The 23,711-nt window shown below is 40.8% G+C and overlaps 2 protein-coding genes across 2 annotated transcripts; one reads left to right on the forward strand and one right to left on the reverse strand.

Moving 5' to 3' along the window:
- Window positions 1-153: 153 nt before the first annotated feature.
- LOC125239343 lies at window positions 154-2,711 on the forward strand. Its single transcript, XM_048146894.1, has 2 exons — window positions 154-1,231; window positions 2,423-2,711. Exon 1 carries the CDS (start codon window positions 358-360, stop codon window positions 1,144-1,146), a length of 789 nt encoding a protein of 262 aa, XP_048002851.1. The 5' UTR covers window positions 154-357; the 3' UTR covers window positions 1,147-1,231; window positions 2,423-2,711.
- A 7,052-nt stretch (window positions 2,712-9,763) lies between these two features.
- LOC125239280 (oocyte zinc finger protein XlCOF6-like) lies at window positions 9,764-15,363 on the reverse strand. The gene is made up of 2 exons (XM_048146818.1): window positions 15,124-15,363; window positions 9,764-12,622 (listed from the first exon to the last, which is right to left on the reverse strand). The coding sequence occupies exons 1-2, from the start codon at window positions 15,200-15,202 to the stop codon at window positions 10,485-10,487; spliced, it is 2,217 nt and encodes a 738-aa protein (XP_048002775.1). The 5' UTR covers window positions 15,203-15,363; the 3' UTR covers window positions 9,764-10,484.
- Between the last annotated feature and the right edge of the window lie 8,348 nt (window positions 15,364-23,711).

The raw sequence follows: 23,711 nt of genomic DNA on the forward strand, positions 1-23,711 counted from the left end.
GATTTATGGCTACCAGAGGTGTTCCTACTCTGATTGTAACAGACAACGCACTTCAATTCAAACTACTATCTGAACTAATGACAACTAAAAGTTTAACAGAGGAAAATATACAATGGAAATTCATCCTCAGCTGGCCCCATGGCATGGGGCGTATACGAAAGATTAGTGGGTGTTACCAAGCACTGTCTTAAACGAACACTACAGAAACATCTATTGAACGATACCCAACTACTAACCGTTCTTAAAGAAGTGGAAAGTGTCGTCAACACAAGACCATTAACCTACGTAGGTACTGGTTTGGAACATGTATTGAAACCAGCAGACTTCTTGACACCGGGAAAATGTCTAGGACTACAGATGTCAATGAAGGAAACACCCGTTAACGCCACTACAACCAAACAACAACTCATAGAAGGTTGGAGACGTGGTGAGACTATCATGAGAGAATACAAGGACATGTTCATGAATCAGTATCTGCTTAGCTTAAGAGAACGTTACAAAAATTCAACCAAACAACCCAGAGTTAAAACTCACAATGAACCATGTGTTGGGGACATTGTACAAATGAAAGGTGATACTAAGAACAGAGAGAACTGGAAAGTAGGGAAGATCGTTGAATTAATTAAAGGAGCTGATGGATTATGTAGAGTCGCTCGAGTGAAGATCGACAATGGTACATTTACGAGATCCTTATTACACTTATACCCTTTGGAAGTAGAAGATGTTCCAACACCTAACAATTTGTCTAATCATCAATTAGAGGAAGAACCTACAACAAGGATAAAAGAAATGAAATTAGAAGAAAGTACAGATTCTTCAGTGATACAAAGAGAGTTTTATCCCGATGTACAACTAGAAATGGAGCTTGACACAGTTGACAGCATGGACGTGGACACGGCACATAGCAATGAGATGACAGAGGAGAACCTCAACGTTCCAAATACAGACAAAGATATGATAGAGTCAAACATAGAGCATAAATGTGATAATATAAACTTAGAAGCTGATATGGCTGATGAAAACTATGAGTCAGAAGTAAACCAGTCTGACAATGAAAGGCAAATGAGGGCTGCGGCGGTCCAAGCTAGGGAAAAAATCCGAGAGTGGACCCGCCATCTGATGACCACACTTACTGCATCGTTATAGCTCGCTCGGCGGGTGTGTCGCGGACTCCCGCGATGTGTACATATTTCAACAGGCAACACATATGACAGCTTCAAATTAGTCTATGGTAAGCTAACGTTTCCTTTTCCTTTTGATTGCGCCATCTTTGTGTGTCAAAGTTAGTTTGGGAACGTGCGATATAAAAGTTATAAATAAAGTGCCTCGTGAAAGCCACATGCATCTTCCCTTCGGCTCTCCAAAAGCTAAGTATAGTTTGAGTATAAAAGAAATAAAAGAGGACATGGTTGTCCCATTCACATATTTATTTTCTTCATCATGATCTCCATTTAGAACGAGAGATCTGTCTTATTTGAGTTTGAGCTGCTTATCTTTATTTGAGACCAATGCGCTTAATAATTACTATAATTAATATGCCTTAAAAGTTGACTTGATGTGAAGATGATGTGCATGAGTTTGGCGAGAGAGGAAAATATCGTTTGCCCATAACCTGTTTGTCTCGCTTGCGTACTTTGTCGAGAGGCTGCGGCCTATAATAAGAAAGAGGATTCGTCCTTTTATATAGAGGCTATGTTTGCCTGGCTGCGGCCGAAGTGAAAGAGGATTTATCCTTTTATATAGAGGCTATGTTTGCCTGGCTACGGCCGAAGTGAAAGAGGATTTATCCTTTTATATAGAGGCTATGTTTGCCTGGCTACGGCCGAAGTGAAAGAGGATTTATCCTTTTATATAGAGGCTATGTTTGCCTGGCTACGGCCGAAGTGAAAGAGGATTTGATCCTTGATATAGAGGCTGAGTTGCCTTGACCATGGTCAGTGACGAAATAGAGGGATTACCCTTAGAGTATGAGGCTGTGTAGCCTTCTTACGGATATTGAACGAATGCGTAACGTTGTGTTGCAACCTGTGCAATTACTTATGTGTTGACATACAAATATGATCATATTATGCGTTATAACCAATCTTAATAAATCCAATATATGGATATATCATACCATGTTTACAAGTCATATTATTATTATTATTTTAAACCCAGATCGGTTCATGCTATGAGCCAGTAACTATGCTAATATAATTCTACAACATAAATACATTCACATATATCATAATTCTCATATAGATAAGGAATAATAAGGACCAAGTCCTCAGGATAGTTTCCCAATTGATTGAGATAGTAAAACAATAACAATCATAATACTTCAATATATTCTTGGTATTACTATAATAACAATTGTTCATGTTATAAATACATAGGTTGTGTACCTTAGTGACCCATGGTCATAAAACTATTTTCTATACAGGTGGTGGCATATAATCCGGTGGAAGCTATCAGCTGTGCTGAGAGCTTATGGGCGAGAGAGCCACCGAGGTCATATCTTCAGCTCAAGGTATGAATCATTTCCTTCTCAGTGTAACCAACCTCTTATCTCAACAATGTTAGCGAAGCAGATGATGATGATTTGTTATATTACTAAAATGATGTACATGTCAGGTCAAAGGTAGAATTGTACCTCATTATCTAGGACTGAAATTGTTCTCCCAAACTCACAAGCAAATGAGAGCTCAGGCAAGAAACGTTTTGTATCAGAGTCGATACACAGAGAGCCAGATTTCGATCGGACGTCCGTGCGCTCAAGGCCACGTCCGCGTCCGTCGACCGATAGTTTGCACGGTTATGTGTATTTCCATTGTCCAGATTCCCGTCCGCGGTCGATTTACGACGGACGTCCGCGTAGTGTGTTCCTAGCTTAACGAGTGATAGGCTTCCCAAAGACGAGTTTTAATTTTCATAATCTTAAAAAAAATTTGTATGCAAACTGACACTGACAGATCTGTCAGTGTCAGTTTGAACTGTCAATTTGCAAACAAGTTTTTTTTAAGATTATGAAAATTACATAGATTTAGAATTATTAAACTAGATTGTGGAATTACATTTTTTGTCATACTAAATTGAACCTTATCACTGAGACAGAAAGGTGATCGTATCAGACTAGCGAAAACGGTCCACATGAGAGGGCTTTGTTTGGGCTGGTGTCCCTCTCGCACGTGTGGCCACCGTTAATGAGGTTACCATAGTAGTAGTATTTTTATCTGTATATTACCTTACTTTATAACTTCTTATATTATTTTAGTGTTATATTCAAACTAGGGTTTCGATATATTTCAAATAATTGGAAAATAATTATAATTTAATTATTTTGATGTCAATAAATCAAAGATTTGTATAATTAAAAAATATGTTCAAATGGGTATTAGTAGATTTGGTAGTAACTTTGAAAATTGACTGGTATCCCCAATGTATAACAGTGATGACGTCACTGAATAATGTTGACATTGTCAGTAAGAGCGAGAGGGACACCAGCCCAAACAATGACCTCTCATGTGGACACACTTTTTGACCTAACTACTCATTCTGGTTTAACTGTAATTCTGTGGAAAATTAAGACTCGTCTATGGGAAGGCTTAAAAATTCATAATCTTAAAAAAATCTTTTATGCAATCTGACAGTTCAAACTGACACTGACAAGACACTGACAGATCTGTCAGTGCAATTTGCATACATAGATTTAGAATTATTAAACTAGATTGTTTAGTTAGGTCAAAAAGTGTGTCCACATGAGAGGTAATTGTTTGGGCTGGTGTCCCTCTCGCACTTGCTGACAATGTCAACATTATTCAGTGACGTCATCACTGTCATAAATTGGGGATACCAGTCAATTTTCAAAGTTACTACTAAATCTACTAACACCCAATTGAAAGTATTTTTTAATTATACAAATCTTTGATTTACTGGCATCAAAATAATTACATTATAATTATTTTCAAATTTTTTGAAATATATCGAAACCCTAGTTTGAATATAACATTAAAATAAAATAAGAAGTTATAGAGTCAGGTAATATACAGATAAAAATACTACTCATATGGGAACCTCATTAACACTGGCAACACGTGCGAGAGGGACACCAGCCCAAACAATGCCCTCTCATGTGGACCGTTTTCGCTAGTCTGATACGATCGACTTTCTGTTTCAGCAATAAGGTTTAATTTCGTATGGCAAAAAATGTGATTGAGCTGTCCCCTGTAAAGGTCTTGGTTTGCATACAAATTTTTTTTAAGATTATGAATTTTTAAGACTGTCTGTGGGAAGCCATAATGCCATCGCCAGTGACGCACGCAACCACAGACTACTAAGCAACTACTAAGGGCCCGCACACACGGATGCAACAGTTGCACGGCGACATTTTTTGTCTCTGGCTTCCCACAGACAGTCTTAAAAATTCATAATCTTAAAAAAACTTGTATGCAATCTGACAGTTCAAACTGACACTGACAAGACACTGACAGATTTGAACTGTCAGATTGCATACAAGTTTTTTTTAAGATTATGAATTTTTAAGACTGTCTGTGGGAAGCCTCTGTCATCAAAATTAGTTGTCTGTAAAGTCGGTTTACGGACGGTAGTTTAACGTGATAACGTCAAACATTACAGTAGTATAGACAGGGGCGGTCAGAGTATAGCAAAAGGGGCCCGATTCTGGGACTTTTTCACGTTTATTTATTAAAAATACACAAAAGTTAACAGTAGGTATTTCACCAAAGCACTTATGTGGTAATATAATTATGTACATGTTAAATTGACATAAATAAAAGCAAACACACTTAAAAGTTAAACTATGGTTATTACATTAATCACCTAAGGAGTGTAGAGTCTATGAACCTTAAGAGTTTTCTGTAAAACACACCAACACTATCAGCAAATATGTCAATATCGTCTGTCTCCAACATGATGCAGTTAAGAGCAGCTCGGGCTCGAGCGGTGCGCCGGCCGCCGCGAACAGGCGCCGCCGCCGCCGCGCCGGCACCGCGCCCGGCATGCCAACCACTACATTCGCTCTTGGCACTTGCAGCCCCATTCTCTCAAGCACGGATGCGTCATCTACTCTATGGTGAAACAGTTGGCGGTAATGCATAATATGCAGCAGTTTCCGTCTGGTTTCTACAGTTTGAAGACCAACCATTCCTGTTACGAATAGAGATGGATACATATATGGGTAATATCCGTACATATTACCCGTACAGGAAGCGCTGGTGGCCTAGCGGTAAGAGCGTGCGACTTTCGATCCGGAGGTCGCGGGTTCGAACCCCGGCTCGTACCAATGAGTTTTTCGGAACTTATGTGCGAAATGTCATTTGATATTTGCCAGTCGCTTTTCGGTGAAGGAAAACATCGTGAGGAAACCGGACTAATCCTAATAAGGCCTAGTTACCCTCCGGGTTGGAAGATCAGATGGCAGTCGCTTTCGTAAAATTAGTGCCTACGCCAAATCTTGGGATTAGTTGTCAAAGCGGACCCCAGGCTCCCATGAGCCGTGGCAAATGCCGGGATAACGCAAGGAGGATGATGATGATGGGTAATATCCGTACAGTCGTTTGTAAATGTGCCTACAGAACTTCCTCTGCACTCTTTCTAGCATAGTGTTTTGTTCTTATTAGAAAGAATGCATTAAAATAAGCATCTTTTATAAATTAAAGTTTTTTTAAAACCTACTAATTTAGGAGTTAGAGTGGTGCAAAGTTGCAAAATTTTCCCGTAGCATTACTAAGGCGCCAGAGACAGAAAGCGATATCGACGGAGCCCCACATGGTGTTAGTTACTGGATTTTCTGTATTGAGGTTCACAATAAAGAGTATTTATGTTATTGTACCTTTAGCTTTGTGCAAGCTAATACATTCAAAATATATAAGGCTATATATATATATATATCGTTTAAACAGCCAAGATGACACATATACATCCCTGAAGATTGGAGATCTAATAAAGAATCTCTGAAAAGCTTGAAATATTCCATGTTCTTAATTGAACCCTGTACCCATCGTGTTTCAATTACTTACCTTCAGTTCGTACTTAGACAGGTAGGTAACCAGGGCAATCAACAACATTGAAGTAAATTTCCACATTTGTGAGGGCTTATAACCATTTAAATACCGGCCAAGAGCGTGTCGGGCCACGCTCAGTGTAGGGTTCCGTAGTTTTCCGTATTTTTCTCAAAAACTACTGAACCTATCAAGTTCAAAACAATTTTCCTAGAAAGTCTTTATAAAGTTCTACTTTTGTAATTTTTTTCATATTTTTTAACCATATGGTTCAAAAGTTAGAGGGGGGGGACGCACTTTTTTCCTTTAGAAGCGATTATTTCCGAAAATATTAATATTATCAAAAAACGATCTTAGTAAACCCTTATTCATTTTTAAATACCTATCCAACAATATATCACAAGTTGGGGTTGGAATGAAAAAAAATATCAGCCCCCACTTTACATGTAGGGGGGATACCCTAATAAAACATTTTTCCATTTTTTATTTTTGCACTTTGTCGGCGTGATTGATATACATATTGGTACCAAATTTCAGCTTTCTAGTGCTAACGGTTACTGAGATTATCCGCGGACGGATGGACGGACGGACGGACGGACGGACGGACAGACAGACATGGCGAAACTATAAGGGTTCCTAGTTGACTACGGAACCCTAAAAACCCCTTGGGTTGGGCATATAGTGCCAGAAAGCAAGAAAGGTAAAAATCAGTATTTTATTTCAAGTCAAGGGCACTGTCCTCAAAATTCATAATCTGTAAAAATCAGATCAACACATTGCCACACACATTCTTAAAATTCAGATTATTCGCAATCTGTCAGATCAATCTGAAAAAAATCATAATCTTAAAAAATAACTGTGTGTGGAGTTTCGAAATTGTATGGAAATCCGTGCACTCGATCTGATTTCATAAGATTATGAATTTTAAGACTGCCTGTTGCCGGCCTAAGACTGTCTGTTGCAGACGAGTTGAGAAATGTTATGGAAATATCTCCCGAAAATTCAACTCTCCGTCTAAACTATTTATGCGTCAATGCTATATATAGTCTTAACTTGTATGACATTATCGTATGCGAGTTTTTATTTCTCGCACGAATGCAAACGTTTTCGTACGATACTCGCCAGGCGATTATCCCATACGATAATGTCATACAAGTTTCTCGACCAAGACGGGCGAGAAACTCGTACAATCTAAATGGGGCTTTATTTTGAAGATCGTCTAACATCAATGTGTTTAGCTGTGGAGGTTCTCCGGCGACGCGGCGGCGGCGCTGGCGGCGTCGGCGGCGCTCGTCGCGCTGGTGGAGGCGCCTCTGCACGCGCTTCTGATGCCGCCACTCAGGCCCCGCACACAAAGCGTCTAAACTATAACGCAAATAAAAATATAAAATCATTAAGTAAACCATTTTTTTTATTACCACGTCTGTGGCAAACAGGTATACGGCCCGCCTGATGGAAAACGGTCACCGTAACCTATGGACGCCTGCAACTCAAGGGGAGTCACATGCGCGTTGCCGACCCATTAGAAACTTGTACACTCCTTTTTTGAAGAACCCCATACTGTAGTTCATCGGGAATACCTCGACAGGGAGCTCATTCCACAGCCGGAGCGTTCGTGGCAGGAAATTCCTCTGAAACCGCACGGTGCGCGACCATTTAGGTTGCAAGGTGTGTGGATGAGTCCCCTGTCGATGGCGAGCGGTGCGATGATGAAAAATGGCCGTTGGTATCACGTCAAACAGTTCTTCAGAACACAACCCATTGTACAGGCGAGTACGAGTATACAGGGTGCCCGGTAATTAATGGACAACCTTTTATCCACCAACTGGGCACCTAATACTGGTCCAGAAAATCGACTTTAAGGTTTATATTTGTGTCTATATATCTATCACTTCCTCGCCCCTCCTCGTCCTCCTATCTCTATCTTGATACCGTATATTTATATTTTCCTATCTATTTCCTATCACGAGCCCCTACCTATCAAACTTAATATTGTATAAATAGAAATAAAACTATGCCTTTATGTGTTCTATTCTTGTTCTTGTATAGTGTGCCACTGATTCTTCTGATTAAGATTATCTATTATCTACCATTGTTTCAAGCTTATTGTATCTATTGCACTATCGCCCGACCCAGGGCTCCACGGAAGACCAGCGCTGTGGCACTATCGGTGCCAGAGCACATGCTGAGTGGTGTCCTCTTGCAACCACAAACCAAACCCCATATAACTGTACTGTTTAGTATGTAAGTGTCATTTATTATTATTTTTTCTTTTTGGTTGCAATAAATGCCTTTTTCTTTCTTTCTTTCTTAGTAAAAGTCGCCTGGTTTTCGAGATTTTCACACTTTTTAAAATTTCAATGGATATTAATGGACAACCTTTTAACCACCAAGAGGGCACCTTATAGTGGTCCAGAAAACCGACATTAAGGTTTAGGAAAAGTCGCCTGGTTTTCGAGATTTTCACACTTTTTAAAATTTTAGGTAGTATTAAAATTTTAAAAGGTGTGAAAATTTCGAAAACCAGGCGACAGGTTTTTTAACCACCAAGAGGGCACCTTATACTGGTCAAAAAAAGGTTTAGTAAAAGTCGCCTGGTTTTCGAGATTTTCACAATTTTTAAAATTTGAATACTACCTAAAATTTTAAGTGTGAAAATCTCGAAAACCAGGCGACTTTTACTAAACCTAAAAGTCGATTTTCTGGACCAGTATAAGGTGCCCTCTTGGTGGTTAAAAGGTTGTCCATTAATTACCGGGCAGCCGGGCACCCGGTATATGCCTCGAGTATTTGACTTTGAATTGAAAACCGTAATACGGCGACTTGGATTTTTTTCACGTAAAGTTAAGAGCATACGTGGTATCGTCTTAGTAGTCTGTGGTTAGAGCGAGAAAAAACTACGGTTTCAACCAAGTTACATTGTCTATGGTTATATCTGATAGCTGTATCCAGGTATCCCCAGGCAAGTATCCAGGAACAGGAACCTGTAAAGTCTGGCGTCCACTAACGCGGAATCGAGTCCTTATACATTTTGAATGCGATTCGACGCTACTCGATTCCGTCATAATGGACGCATTCTCATAAGAAATGCAGAAAGCGAATGAAAGAGGTTTGACTCGGCGAGCCTAGTGGACGCCAGGCTTAACCACTCGCGCGATGCCGCGATAAAGGGGTAGGCAGATCACAAGAAACTACTCAAGTTTCAGTGTCATTCTTGGCAAATAAGGGTTCAATGAAAAAGAAATTGTGACATTGCAGTGACAGGTTGCCAGCCTCTCACCTACGCTACAATTTAACTCATATTCCACAGTCGACTTTTACGGCACCCACGGGAAGAAAGGGGTGGTGAAATTCTTAACCCATCACCACACGTCAAACATGTCCAAATGACAAGCAGGAAGAGATTTATTACACTTTATTACAATTGCTGTTTATGCAATTTATGCTGAAGTGAGGCCATTTCGTGGCTCTTCATATTCTATCTGTATGTCTCGACAATTGTTTATTGTCTGTGTGCCTACGAATAAACCATTATTCTATTCAATTGGTTGACTGATTTGTTTCTTCTCGCTTTCTTTTTATTACATTTCATTTTCATTTCATTCTTTTAATTACAAGAATATAATACAACGTAAACTTTATTTATCATAAATTTACTGATTATTTATGAAAATTCGAGTTCTTTCGCGACACCTAGTGTGACTCAGTAGGTATTTTCTTTTACACGTAGCCACAGACGCAACTGAAAAGTTTCTTATCTGTATGTCCATAGATGCCTTTTTTAATACTACGTCGGTGGCAAACAAGTATACGGTCAGCCTGATGGAAAGCGGTCACCATAACCTATGGACGCCTGCAACTCAAACAGTGTCACATGCGCGTTGCCACCCCATTAGAAACTGTAAATGTAACTGTAGTTGCCTCTGTAAATCTCCTTTTCTTTTACACTTGTAGACACACTGTTCACAGCTGACGGGCTTTTCACCTGTATGATCCATTAGGTAAAATTTTAACTTGCGTTTTCTTTTACACTTGTAGTCACACTGGCTACAACTGAAAATCTGCTCGACTGTGTGAGTCATTGGGTGAATTTGTAACTTGTCTTTATTAGTGCAGAAATAAAGACAAGTTGTCACATTGGTTACAATAACAATATTTATTTTAAAGAAATACATATTGTTATTGTTACAACTGAAAGACTCCTTGTCTTTGTGAGTATGTACGTGTCTCTCTAAAACCGACTTGTCCCAGAACAGTTGGCCGCAATGGTGACACTGATAGACGGTGCCGATGGCACTGGGTGGCTGGCTGAAACGCTTTTCATCTGTGTGACTCATTAGGTGCTGCCGTAAATCTGTTCTACATTTGTAGTCACAGTGGGTACAGCTGAAAGGCTTCTCATTTATGTGAGTCATTCATAAAATGCTTCTGTAAGTTTCCTTTTTTTCTACACTTGTAGTCACAGTGGCTACAGCAAAAAAAAAACTAGTTTGTATGAGACATCAGGTGACTCTTTAAACAACGATTAGATTTACACTTGTAGCTACAGTGAGTACAGCTGAATGGATTCTCGCCTGTGTGAGTCATTTGGTGCTGCCGTAAATGTGATGTTGTTCTACACTTGTAGTTACATAGAGTACAACTGATAGGCTTCTCGTCTGTGTGAGTCGTTAGATGCCTACGTAAATCTGTTTTTAATCTACACTTGTAGCTACAGTGAGTACAGCTGAAAAGCTTCTCGTCTGTGTGAGTCATTAGGTGCTTCAGTAAATCTGTTTTTAATCTACACTTGTAGCTACAGTGAGTACAGCTGAAAGGCTTCTCGCCTGTGTGAGTCATTAGGTGCTGCCGTAAATGTGCCTTTGTTCTACACTTGTAGTTACATAGAGTACAGCTGAAAGGCTTCTCGCCTGTGTGAGTCATTAGGTGCTGCTGTAAATGTGCCTTTGTTCTACACTTGTAGTTACATAGAGTACAGCTGAAAGGCTTCTCGCCTGTGTGTTTCATTAGGTGCAGCCGTAAATCTGTTGATCTTTTACATTTGTAGTCACAGTGGGTACAGCTGAAAGGCTTCTCGTCTGTGTGAGTCATTAGGTGCTGCCGTAAATCTGTTGATCTTTTACATTTGTAGTCACAGTGAGTACAGCTGAAAGGCTTCTCGTCTGTGTGAGTCATTAAGTGCAGCCGTAAATCTGTTGATCTTTTACATTTGTAGTCACAGTGGGTACAGCTGAAAGGCTTCTCGTCTGTGTGAGTCATTAGGTGCTGCCGTAAATCTGTTGATCTTTTACATTTGTAGCTACAGTGAGTACAGCTGAAAGGCTTCTCGTCTGTGTGAGTCATTAAGTGCAGCCGTAAATCTGTTGATCTTTTACATTTGTAGTCACAGTGAGTACAGCTGAAAGGCTTCTCGCCAGTGTGAGTCATTAGGTGCTGCCGTAAATGTGATTTTGTTCTACACTTGTAGTTACATAGAGTACAACTGATAGGCTTCTCGTCTGTGTGAGTCGTTAGATGCCTACGTAAATCTGTTTTTAATCTACACTTGTAGCTACAGTGAGTACAGCTGAAAAGCTTCTCGTCTGTGTGAGTCATTAGGTGCTTCAGTAAATCTGTTTTTAATCTACACTTGTAGCTACAGTGAGTACAGCTGAAAGGCTTCTCGCCTGTGTGAGTCATTAGGTGCTGCCGTAAATGTGCCTTTGTTCTACACTTGTAGTTACATAGAGTACAGCTGAAAGGCTTCTCGCCTGTGTGAGTCATTAGGTGCTGCTGTAAATGTGCCTTTGTTCTACACTTGTAGTTACATAGAGTACAGCTGAAAGGCTTCTCGCCTGTGTGTTTCATTAGGTGCTGCCGTAAATGTGCCTTTGTTCTACACTTATAGCTACAGTTGCTACAGCTGAAAGGCTTCTCGCCTGTGTGAGTCCTTAGGTGCTTCCGTAAATCTGACTTTCTTCTACACTTGTAGTTACATAGAGTACAACTGATAGGCTTCTCGTCTGTGTGAATCATTAGATGCCTACGTAAATCTGTTTTTGATCGACACTTGTAGCTACAGTGAGTACAGCTGAAAGGCTTCTCGCCTGTGTGAGTCATTAGGTGCTGCCGTAAATGTGCCTTTGTTCTACACCTATAGCTACAGTGGCTGCAGCTGAAAGGCTTCTCGTCTGAGTGAGTGTGTACGTGTTTCTTCAGAACCGACTTGTTCCTGAACCGCTTGCCGCAATGGTGACACTGATAGCCGGTGGCGATGGCGCTGGGTGTGTGTGCGGGCTCGGCGGCGCGCAGCTTGTACGTGCGGCGCGCGACCCGGCAGGTGCGCCGCGCCGCGTCCACCAGCAGGCGCTCCAGCCTGACCGAGCACGAGCGGCGCACACCCGACACCGCAGCAGGGGAGACGAGAGCGGACGCTGCGACACGATTATATAGCGCGGCCGGGGCGACTACGGGGCGGTGCGGGCGCTCCGGCCCCAGCACGAGCTCGTCCTTCACCTCGTGCTCGATGTACAAGTCGGCCAGCATGGCTGCCTCGCTCACGCCGAGCCCGGCCGTGCTGTCCGACCACTCCTCCTTCACGCGCTCCTCTTCATCCAGGAATACAGCTTCTTCTTTAACAATGCCTGAAACAATGAATGGGTGTAATCGCAATAAGATCAAATCATACTGCTCCTGTTGGTATACCACCAATGTTCATTTAAATGAATGTGCGACGACTAAATGCCCGATGCACGTACCCCCGCTCTGTGCGGAGGCGAGAAAGCGTGAACTTCCCTTCAATTGCTCAAAGGTTAACTGGAAGAGATTCCTTAAAGGGATAAGTTCGCCTTTGTACTTGTAATAAGCTCTTTTTCCTGTGTGTTGTATTATTTTCTGGTACAATAAAGTGTTTTTACTACTACTACTACTTCCCTTACATATTTGTAGGAATTTTCCGCTACAATTGTATATTTTGTGGTAGGTACGCACACTTGAATTGACATTTGTAAAACACTAGTGCGGCGGCTGCACTCATATTATTTCTGCATGTATAAAAGAGACAAGTAAGGGCTACTTGATAAAGTCTTCTCATCTAGCTCAGGTTTCGGCCTGTTAAAGTCGTCCACTTGGAGGATCGTCTTCTAGGGTTTTGCGGCCCGATTGAAATTGCTTATAGACCAGAACTTAATCGAGAAATCGGAAGGGCACAAATCAGCGAACATGGGCATACGCTACGTTGTTTAATCTGCGAAGGCAAATTTCCTTCGTCTTCAGTGAGAAACTTAATCACTTAACGTAAAAGGTTTGATTTGAAATAATTTTTAAGAAAAAAAACCGCCTTCCTTTGGGGTTTTGGTGCTAAATACTTTCAAATGTTGGATTATGTTATCAATAATTCGTCTGTATATTTTTTAATGTTTGTTATTCGATATCTCCGTCATTTCTGAACCAATTTTGAAATTGATGATTCTGAAGTACTTACAGATGATAATGATTATCAAAACGGAACTCTAACCAGGGGCGGCTCACTCTTCATCAGCAGTTCCATTGCACCAAATGTCACTGTTCTAGACGTAAGTGCATGCTGTTTTTATAAACTGTTTGTTTTTATAAACTATTTAGTTGTACAAACTGTTTTGGCCGACTAGCCGACTAATCGGCCACCCCAGTGCCGATTAGTTGGTAGTCGGCCTAGTCGGCCAAATCAATAGTCGGTACATCCCTACTTAATTAATACTATACTCATTGTTAACCATTTTTACAAGCATTTAAACATTTAAAGCTCAGAGACTCTACTGGTGTGTTTAGTTATGTCCTCTGCTATGATCTAAAAGGATATCATTGAACATGTACTTAGAAATTAAAAAGTGACTACATCATGGTACCGTCCCGTTTTCTTAGGCCGGCAACAGACAGTCTTAAAATTCATAATCTGAAAAATCATAATGCACGGAGTTCCATACAATTTTGCAACTGTCCACACGCTCTTATTCAGTTCAGTTTTTAAAATTAAATGGCTGCAGTCCATTGGGACTATTTCGCCAGTGTCAAGGGTGATATGAGAGAGCGGTGCCTCTTAATACAAGTAACTATTACTTAAAAAGAGGTTCCAATTCTGAAAAATGTTAACTTACTCTTATACTGAATAAACGATTTTATTCTCATTTATTTCTCTTTTTTCTTATTATTCTCAGTATTTATTTTCTTTCTTAGGCTAGGCTGTTTATAATTATGAATATAAAAGTAAAATACAAAAACACACAAAACAATATAAAAAACATATAAACACATTATAAAAAACCTAACCTAGGGTGCCGCCAGCAGCGGGGCTGGGCCCAAGCTGCCAGTGGTTAGGGCTGCAGAGAGAGGAACCGTCGAACTATCCGCGCTGTGTCCAAGATCACCACCTTCTGCATCTGGCCCTTGATCCAGCCACCTAGCGAGAGTCTCTTAAGATGTTGGTTGAGACTCTTCGCTATGAGACCGTTAGCTGAAACGACTATCGGAACAATGATTGTTGATTCAACATCCCACATGGCGGTTATCTCGTGAGCCAAGTCTAGGTACTTACTGGACTTGTCCTTCTCGGCTTTCACGAGATTCTCATCATGGGGGATGGTGATGTCAACGAGCACTGCCCGGCGTTGCGGTCGATCTATTATCACAATGTCAGGCTTATTGGCTACAATAGTCCTGTCAGTGATAATAGATCGATCCCAATAGAGCGTGGCACGACCATTTTCGAGAACTGGCGCAGGTAAGTACTTGTAGTACGGTACTTCGCGGTCCACAAGGCCGTATTGAAGAGCAAGTTGCTGGTGAATAATCCTGGCTACGAGATTATGTCTGTGCAAGTACTCGCCGTTAGCAAGATGAGAACAATTCTTATTATTATTATTATTTTATCATTACTCTTCTTTTTCAGATTATGAATATTAAGACTGTTTGTTGCCAGCTATTGATTTGAAAGCGACCACACGACGATGTTGCTACTCTTTTATTTCCACTCTTTTCTGCGGGGTTCTAAATGAGATACTAATGTTGATTTGGTCAAAAATAAAGTATGGTCGTTAGGTAAACCGGTCGCATTGCTCGAGGCGATGCGCACGATCAGCGATTTATGTTATATCATATATGAACTTACTCATTTCCGACTGGTCCGTCTCGGGCTCCAGCTTCACGCGCGCCGGCGACATGCTGCCAGACTCGGCACTCGTCTCCATCTCTCACGGTCCCGCGTCACAACTCGCACACTCAAAAGGCATACAATTGTGACAAAAGTGTCTCCCTCAATAGTCGTTATATGCAAGATATTGGTGATATTATTAAAACAAAACAAAATGAAATCAAAAATGAGTGAATCATTTTAACAACGCAGAGTGACAACGACTAAAGCTAGGAACACACTACGCGGACGTCCGTCGTAAAACGACCGCGACCGCGACCTATCAGTGTGCAGTGCACCACAGACCAACCCCTATAGACATCTATTACAAGACGACTCGCTGTGGCCAGCCTTCCTAGTATTTGCACTGATATAAGCGCGGGCGCTCGCCGTGCCCGATCAGTATCGACCAAGTAACAGACCCGAAAGCAGCGCGTGTTTTTCGCACAAAAAAATTGGAAAAGGGTATTTTGATGCCTTAAAGATGTCCACCTGTAGTGTGAAATGGTGTGGAAAGGTAACAAGAAGCTCAAATTTAAAAACAGACGGCATTACATTCCACAAATAAGTCATATTTATAATTTATTCAGAGCCGGCATAGGTCAACTTACATTGGCCACTTACGCGTCAGTAGAGGGACAGTCATACTTCTGTCCCTTTTCATCTGGCGCGACTGCCCGCCGTCCTTGAAACGGCCAATCACAGCGCGCTTAACACATTCCCCGCCCGCTCCTCGCACCCCAAACACTGGTGACTCGTATCGCGAACCAAATATGACAAGACTGCCACTCTATAGGAGGTTCTCTGTGGTGTGCACGGAACAAAACATCCAGAGAGCCAGATTTCGATCGGACGTCCGTGCGCTCAAGGCCACGTCCGCGTCCGTCGACCGATAGTTTGCACGATTATGTGTATTTCCATTGTCCAGATTCCCGTCCGCGGTCGATTTACGACGGACGTCCGCGTAGTGTGTTCCTAGCTTAACGAGTGATAGGCTTCCCAAAGACGAGTTTTAATTTTCATAATCTTAAAAAAAATTTGTATGCAAACTGACACTGACAGATCTGTCAGTGTCAGTTTGAACTGTCAATTTGCAAACAAGTTTTTTTTAAGATTATGAAAATTACGAAAATTAAGACTCGTCTATGGGAAGGCTTAAAAATTCATAATCTTAAAAAAATCTTTTATGCAATCTGACAGTTCAAACTGACACTGACAAGACACTGACAGATCTGTCAGTGCAATTTGCATACATAGATTTAGAATTATTAAACTAGATTGTTTAGTTAGGTCAAAAAGTGTGTCCACATGAGAGGTAATTGTTTGGGCTGGTGTCCTCTCGCACTTGCTGACAATGTCAACATTATTCAGTGACGTCATCACTGTCATAAATTGGGGATACCAGTCAATTTTCAAAGTTACTACTAAATCTACTAACACCCAATTGAAAGTATTTTTTAATTATACAAATCTTTGATTTACTGGCATCAAAATAATTACATTATAATTATTTTCAATTTTTTTGAAATATATCGAAACCCTAGTTTGAATATAACATTAAAATAAAATAAGAAGTTATAGAGTCAGGTAATATACAGATAAAAATACTACTCATATGGGAACCTCATTAACACTGGCAACACGTGCGAGAGGGACACCAGCCCAAACAATGCCCTCTCATGTGGACCGTTTTCGCTAGTCTGATACGATCGACTTTCTGTTTCAGCAATAAGGTTTAATTTCGTATGGCAAAAAATGTGATTGAGCTGTCCCCTGTAAAGGTCTTGGTTTGCATACAAATTTTTTTTAAGATTATGAATTTTTAAGACTGTCTGTGGGAAGCCATAATGCCATCGCCAGTGACGCACGCAACCACAGACTACTAAGCAACTACTAAGGGCCCGCACACACGGATGCAACAGTTGCACGGCGACATTTTTTGTCTCTGGCTTCCCACAGACAGTCTTAAAAATTCATAATCTTAAAAAAAACTTGTATGCAATCTGACAGTTCAAACTGACACTGACAAGACACTGACAGATTTGAACTGTCAGATTGCATACAAGTTTTTTTTAAGATTATGAATTTTTAAGACTGTCTGTGGGAAGCCTCTGTCATCAAAATTAGTTGTCTGTAAAGTCGGTTTACGGACGGTAGTTTAACGTGATAACGTCAAACATTACAGTAGTATAGACAGGGGCGGTCAGAGTATAGCAAAAGGGGCCCGATTCTGGGACTTTTTTCACGTTTATTTATTAAAAATACACAAAAGTTAACAGTAGGTATTTCACCAAAGCACTTATGTGGTAATATAATTATGTACATGTTAAATTGACATAAATAAAAGCAAACACACTTAAAAGTTAAACTATGGTTATTACATTAATCACCTAAGGAGTGTAGAGTCTATGAACCTTAAGAGTTTTCTGTAAAACACACCAACACTATCAGCAAATATGTCAATATCGTCTGTCTCCAACATGATGCGGTTAAGAGCAGCTCGGGCTCGAGCGGTGCGCCGGCCGCCGCGAACAGGCGCCGCCGCCGCCGCGCCGGCACCGCGCCCGGCATGCCAACCACTACATTCGCTCTTGGCACTTGCAGCCCCATTCTCTCAAGCACGGATGCGTCATCTACTCTATGGTGAAACAGTTGGCGGTAATGCATAATATGCAGCAGTTTCCGTCTGGTTTCTACAGTTTGAAGACCAACCATTCCTGTTACGAATAGAGATGGATACATATATGGGTAATATCCGTACATATTACCCGTACAGGAAGCGCTGGTGGCCTAGCGGTAAGAGCGTGCGACTTTCGATCCGGAGGTCGCGGGTTCGAACCCCGGCTCGTACCAATGAGTTTTTCGGAACTTATGTGCGAAATGTCATTTGATATTTGCCAGTCGCTTTTCGGTGAAGGAAAACATCGTGAGGAAACCGGACTAATCCTAATAAGGCCTAGTTACCCTCCGGGTTGGAAGGTCAGATGGCAGTCGCTTTCGTAAAATTAGTGCCTACGCCAAATCTTGGGATTAGTTGTCAAAGCGGACCCCAGGCTCCCATGAGCCGTGGCAAATGCCGGGATAACGCAAGGAGGATGATGATGATGGGTAATATCCGTACAGTCGTTTGTAAATGTGCCTACAGAACTTCCTCTGCACTCTTTCTAGCATAGTGTTTTGTTCTTATTAGAAAGAATGCATTAAAATAAGCATCTTTTATAAATTAAAGTTTTTTAAAACCTACTAATTTAGGAGTTAGAGTGGTGCAAAGTTGCAAAATTTTCCCGTAGCATTACTAAGGCGCCAGAGACAGAAAGCGATATCGACGGAGCCCCACATGGTGTTAGTTACTGGATTTTCTGTATTGAGGTTCACAATAAAGAGTATTTATGTTATTGTACCTTTAGCTTTGTGCAAGCTAATACATTCAAAATATATAAGGCTATATATATATATCGTTTAAACAGCCAAGATGACACATATACATCCCTGAAGATTGGAGATCTAATAAAGAATCTCTGAAAAGCTTGAAATATTCCATGTTCTTAATTGAACCCTGTACCCATCGTGTTTCAATTACTTACCTTCAGTTCGTACTTAGACAGGTAGGTAACCAGGGCAATCAACAACATTGAAGTAAATTTCCACATTTGTGAGGGCTTAATAACCATTTAAATACCGGCCAAGAGCGTGTCGGGCCACGCTCAGTGTAGGGTTCCGTAGTTTTCCGTATTTTTCTCAAAAACTACTGAACCTATCAAGTTCAAAACAATTTTCCTAGAAAGTCTTTATAAAGTTCTACTTTTGTAATTTTTTTCATATTTTTTAACCATATGGTTCAAAAGTTAGAGGGGGGGGGACGCACTTTTTTTCCTTTAGAAGCGATTATTTCCGAAAATATTAATATTATCAAAAAACGATCTTAGTAAACCCTTATTCATTTTTAAATACCTATCCAACAATATATCACAAGTTGGGGTTGGAATGAAAAAAAATATCAGCCCCCACTTTACATGTAGGGGGGATACCCTAATAAAACATTTTTCCATTTTTTATTTTTGCACTTTGTCGGCGTGATTGATATACATATTGGTACCAAATTTCAGCTTTCTAGTGCTAACGGTTACTGAGATTATCCGCGGACGGATGGACGGACGGACGGACGGACGGACGGACAGACAGACATGGCGAAACTATAAGGGTTCCTAGTTGACTACGGAACCCTAAAAACCCCTTGGGTTGGGCATATAGTGCCAGAAAGCAAGAAAGGTAAAAATCAGTATTTTATTTCAAGTCAAGGGCACTGTCCTCAAAATTCATAATCTGTAAAAATCAGATCAACACATTGCCACACACATTCTTAAAATTCAGATTATTCGCAATCTGTCAGATCAATCTGAAAAAAATCATAATCTTAAAAAATAACTGTGTGTGGAGTTTCGAAATTGTATGGAAATCCGTGCACTCGATCTGATTTCATAAGATTATGAATTTTAAGACTGCCTGTTGCCGGCCTAAGACTGTCTGTTGCAGACGAGTTGAGAAATGTTATGGAAATATCTCCCGAAAATTCAACTCTCCGTCTAAACTATTTATGCGTCAATGCTATATATAGTCTTAACTTGTATGACATTATCGTATGCGAGTTTTTATTTCTCGCACGAATGCAAACGTTTTCGTACGATACTCGCCAGGCGATTATCCCATACGATAATGTCATACAAGTTTCTCGACCAAGACGGGCGAGAAACTCGTACAATCTAAATGGGGCTTTATTTTGAAGATCGTCTAACATCAATGTGTTTAGCTGTGGAGGTTCTCCGGCGACGCGGCGGCGGCGCTGGCGGCGTCGGCGGCGCTCGTCGCGCTGGTGGAGGCGCCTCTGCACGCGCTTCTGATGCCGCCACTCAGGCCCCGCACACAAAGCGTCTAAACTATAACGCAAATAAAAATATAAAATCATTAAGTAAACCATTTTTTTTTATTACCACGTCTGTGGCAAACAGGTATACGGCCCGCCTGATGGAAAACGGTCACCGTAACCTATGGACGCCTGCAACTCAAGGGGAGTCACATGCGCGTTGCCGACCCATTAGAAACTTGTACACTCCTTTTTTGAAGAACCCCATACTGTAGTTCATCGGGAATACCTCGACAGGGAGCTCATTCCACAGCCGGAGCGTTCGTGGCAGGAAATTCCTCTGAAACCGCACGGTGCGCGACCATTTAGGTTGCAAGGTGTGTGGATGAGTCCCCTGTCGATGGCGAGCGGTGCGATGATGAAAAATGGCCGTTGGTATCACGTCAAACAGTTCTTCAGAACACAACCCATTGTACAGGCGAGTACGAGTATACAGGGTGCCCGGTAATTAATGGACAACCTTTTATCCACCAACTGGGCACCTAATACTGGTCCAGAAAATCGACTTTAAGGTTTATATTTGTGTCTATATATCTATCACTTCCTCGCCCCTCCTCGTCCTCCTATCTCTATCTTGATACCGTATATTTATATTTTCCTATCTATTTCCTATCACGAGCCCCTACCTATCAAACTTAATATTGTATAAATAGAAATAAAACTATGCCTTTATGTGTTCTATTCTTGTTCTTGTATAGTGTGCCACTGATTCTTCTGATTAAGATTATCTATTATCTACCATTGTTTCAAGCTTATTGTATCTATTGCACTATCGCCCGACCCAGGGCTCCACGGAAGACCAGCGCTGTGGCACTATCGGTGCCAGAGCACATGCTGAGTGGTGTCCTCTTGCAACCACAAACCAAACCCCATATAACTGTACTGTTTAGTATGTAAGTGTCATTTATTATTATTTTTTCTTTTTGGTTGCAATAAATGCCTTTTTCTTTCTTTCTTTCTTAGTAAAAGTCGCCTGGTTTTCGAGATTTTCACACTTTTTAAAATTTCAATGGATATTAATGGACAACCTTTTAACCACCAAGAGGGCACCTTATAGTGGTCCAGAAAACCGACATTAAGGTTTAGGAAAAGTCGCCTGGTTTTCGAGATTTTCACACTTTTTAAAATTTTAGGTAGTATTAAAATTTTAAAAGGTGTGAAAATTTCGAAAACCAGGCGACAGGTTTTTTAACCACCAAGAGGGCACCTTATACTGGTCAAAAAAAGGTTTAGTAAAAGTCGCCTGGTTTTCGAGATTTTCACAATTTTTAAAATTTGAATACTACCTAAAATTTTAAGTGTGAAAATCTCGAAAACCAGGCGACTTTTACTAAACCTAAAAGTCGATTTTCTGGACCAGTATAAGGTGCCCTCTTGGTGGTTAAAAGGTTGTCCATTAATTACCGGGCAGCCGGGCACCCGGTATATGCCTCGAGTATTTGACTTTGAATTGAAAACCGTAATACGGCGACTTGGATTTTTTTCACGTAAAGTTAAGAGCATACGTGGTATCGTCTTAGTAGTCTGTGGTTAGAGCGAGAAAAAACTACGGTTTCAACCAAGTTACATTGTCTATGGTTATATCTGATAGCTGTATCCAGGTATCCCCAGGCAAGTATCCAGGAACAGGAACCTGTAAAGTCTGGCGTCCACTAACGCGGAATCGAGTCCTTATACATTTTGAATGCGATTCGACGCTACTCGATTCCGTCATAATGGACGCATTCTCATAAGAAATGCAGAAAGCGAATGAAAGAGGTTTGACTCGGCGAGCCTAGTGGACGCCAGGCTTAACCACTCGCGCGATGCCGCGATAAAGGGGTAGGCAGATCACAAGAAACTACTCAAGTTTCAGTGCCATTCTTGGCAAATAAGGGTTCAATGAAAAAGAAATTGTGACATTGCAGTGACAGGTTGCCAGCCTCTCACCTACGCTACAATTTAACTCATATTCCACAGTCGACTTTTACGGCACCCACGGGAAGAAAGGGGGTGGTGAAATTCTTAACCCATCACCACACGTCAAACATGTCCAAATGACAAGCAGGAAGAGATTTATTACACTTTATTACAATTGCTGTTTATGCAATTTATGCTGAAGTGAGGCCATTTCGTGGCTCTTCATATTCTATCTGTATGTCTCGACAATTGTTTATTGTCTGTGTGCCTACGAATAAACCATTATTCTATTCAATTGGTTGACTGATTTGTTTCTTCTCGCTTTCTTTTTATTACATTTCATTTTCATTTCATTCTTTTAATTACAAGAATATAATACAACGTAAACTTTATTTATCATAAATTTACTGATTATTTATGAAAATTCGAGTTCTTTCGCGACACCTAGTGTGACTCAGTAGGTATTTTCTTTTACACGTAGCCACAGACGCAACTGAAAAGTTTCTTATCTGTATGTCCATAGATGCCTTTTTTTTAATACTACGTCGGTGGCAAACAAGTATACGGTCAGCCTGATGGAAAGCGGTCACCATAACCTATGGACGCCTGCAACTCAAACAGTGTCACATGCGCGTTGCCACCCCATTAGAAACTGTAAATGTAACTGTAGTTGCCTCTGTAAATCTCCTTTTCTTTTACACTTGTAGACACACTGTTCACAGCTGACGGGCTTTTCACCTGTATGATCCATTAGGTAAAATTTTAACTTGCGTTTTCTTTTACACTTGTAGTCACACTGGCTACAACTGAAAATCTGCTCGACTGTGTGAGTCATTGGGTGAATTTGTAACTTGTCTTTATTAGTGCAGAAATAAAGACAAGTTGTCACATTGGTTACAATAACAATATTTATTTTAAAGAAATACATATTGTTATTGTTACAACTGAAAGACTCCTTGTCTTTGTGAGTATGTACGTGTCTCTCTAAAACCGACTTGTCCCAGAACAGTTGGCCGCAATGGTGACACTGATAGACGGTGCCGATGGCACTGGGTGGCTGGCTGAAACGCTTTTCATCTGTGTGACTCATTAGGTGCTGCCGTAAATCTGTTCTACATTTGTAGTCACAGTGGGTACAGCTGAAAGGCTTCTCATTTATGTGAGTCATTCATAAAATGCTTCTGTAAGTTTCCTTTTTTTCTACACTTGTAGTCACAGTGGCTACAGCAAAAAAAAACTAGTTTGTATGAGACATCAGGTGACTCTTTAAACAACGATTAGATTTACACTTGTAGCTACAGTGAGTACAGCTGAATGGATTCTCGCCTGTGTGAGTCATTTGGTGCTGCCGTAAATGTGATGTTGTTCTACACTTGTAGTTACATAGAGTACAACTGATAGGCTTCTCGTCTGTGTGAGTCGTTAGATGCCTACGTAAATCTGTTTTTAATCTACACTTGTAGCTACAGTGAGTACAGCTGAAAAGCTTCTCGTCTGTGTGAGTCATTAGGTGCTTCAGTAAATCTGTTTTTAATCTACACTTGTAGCTACAGTGAGTACAGCTGAAAGGCTTCTCGCCTGTGTGAGTCATTAGGTGCTGCCGTAAATGTGCCTTTGTTCTACACTTGTAGTTACATAGAGTACAGCTGAAAGGCTTCTCGCCTGTGTGAGTCATTAGGTGCTGCTGTAAATGTGCCTTTGTTCTACACTTGTAGTTACATAGAGTACAGCTGAAAGGCTTCTCGCC

Source organism: Leguminivora glycinivorella, chromosome 25, assembly GCF_023078275.1.
Source record: "Leguminivora glycinivorella isolate SPB_JAAS2020 chromosome 25, LegGlyc_1.1, whole genome shotgun sequence".
NCBI classification, from domain to species: Eukaryota; Metazoa; Arthropoda; class Insecta; order Lepidoptera; family Tortricidae; genus Leguminivora; species Leguminivora glycinivorella.

Bases quoted from the DNA above. Each gene is read 5' to 3' on its own strand.
- LOC125239343 (XM_048146894.1), top strand. From the start codon at position 358: ATGTCAATGAAGGAAACACCCGTTAACGCCACTACAACCAAACAACAA.
- LOC125239280 (XM_048146818.1), bottom strand. From the start codon at position 15,202: ATGGAGACGAGTGCCGAGTCTGGCAGCATGTCGCCGGCGCGCGTGAAG. The intron at 12,623-15,123 runs GTAAGTTCATAT...TCATTGTTTCAG, and splicing joins GACGGACCAGTCGGAAATGA to GCATTGTTAAAGAAGAAGCT.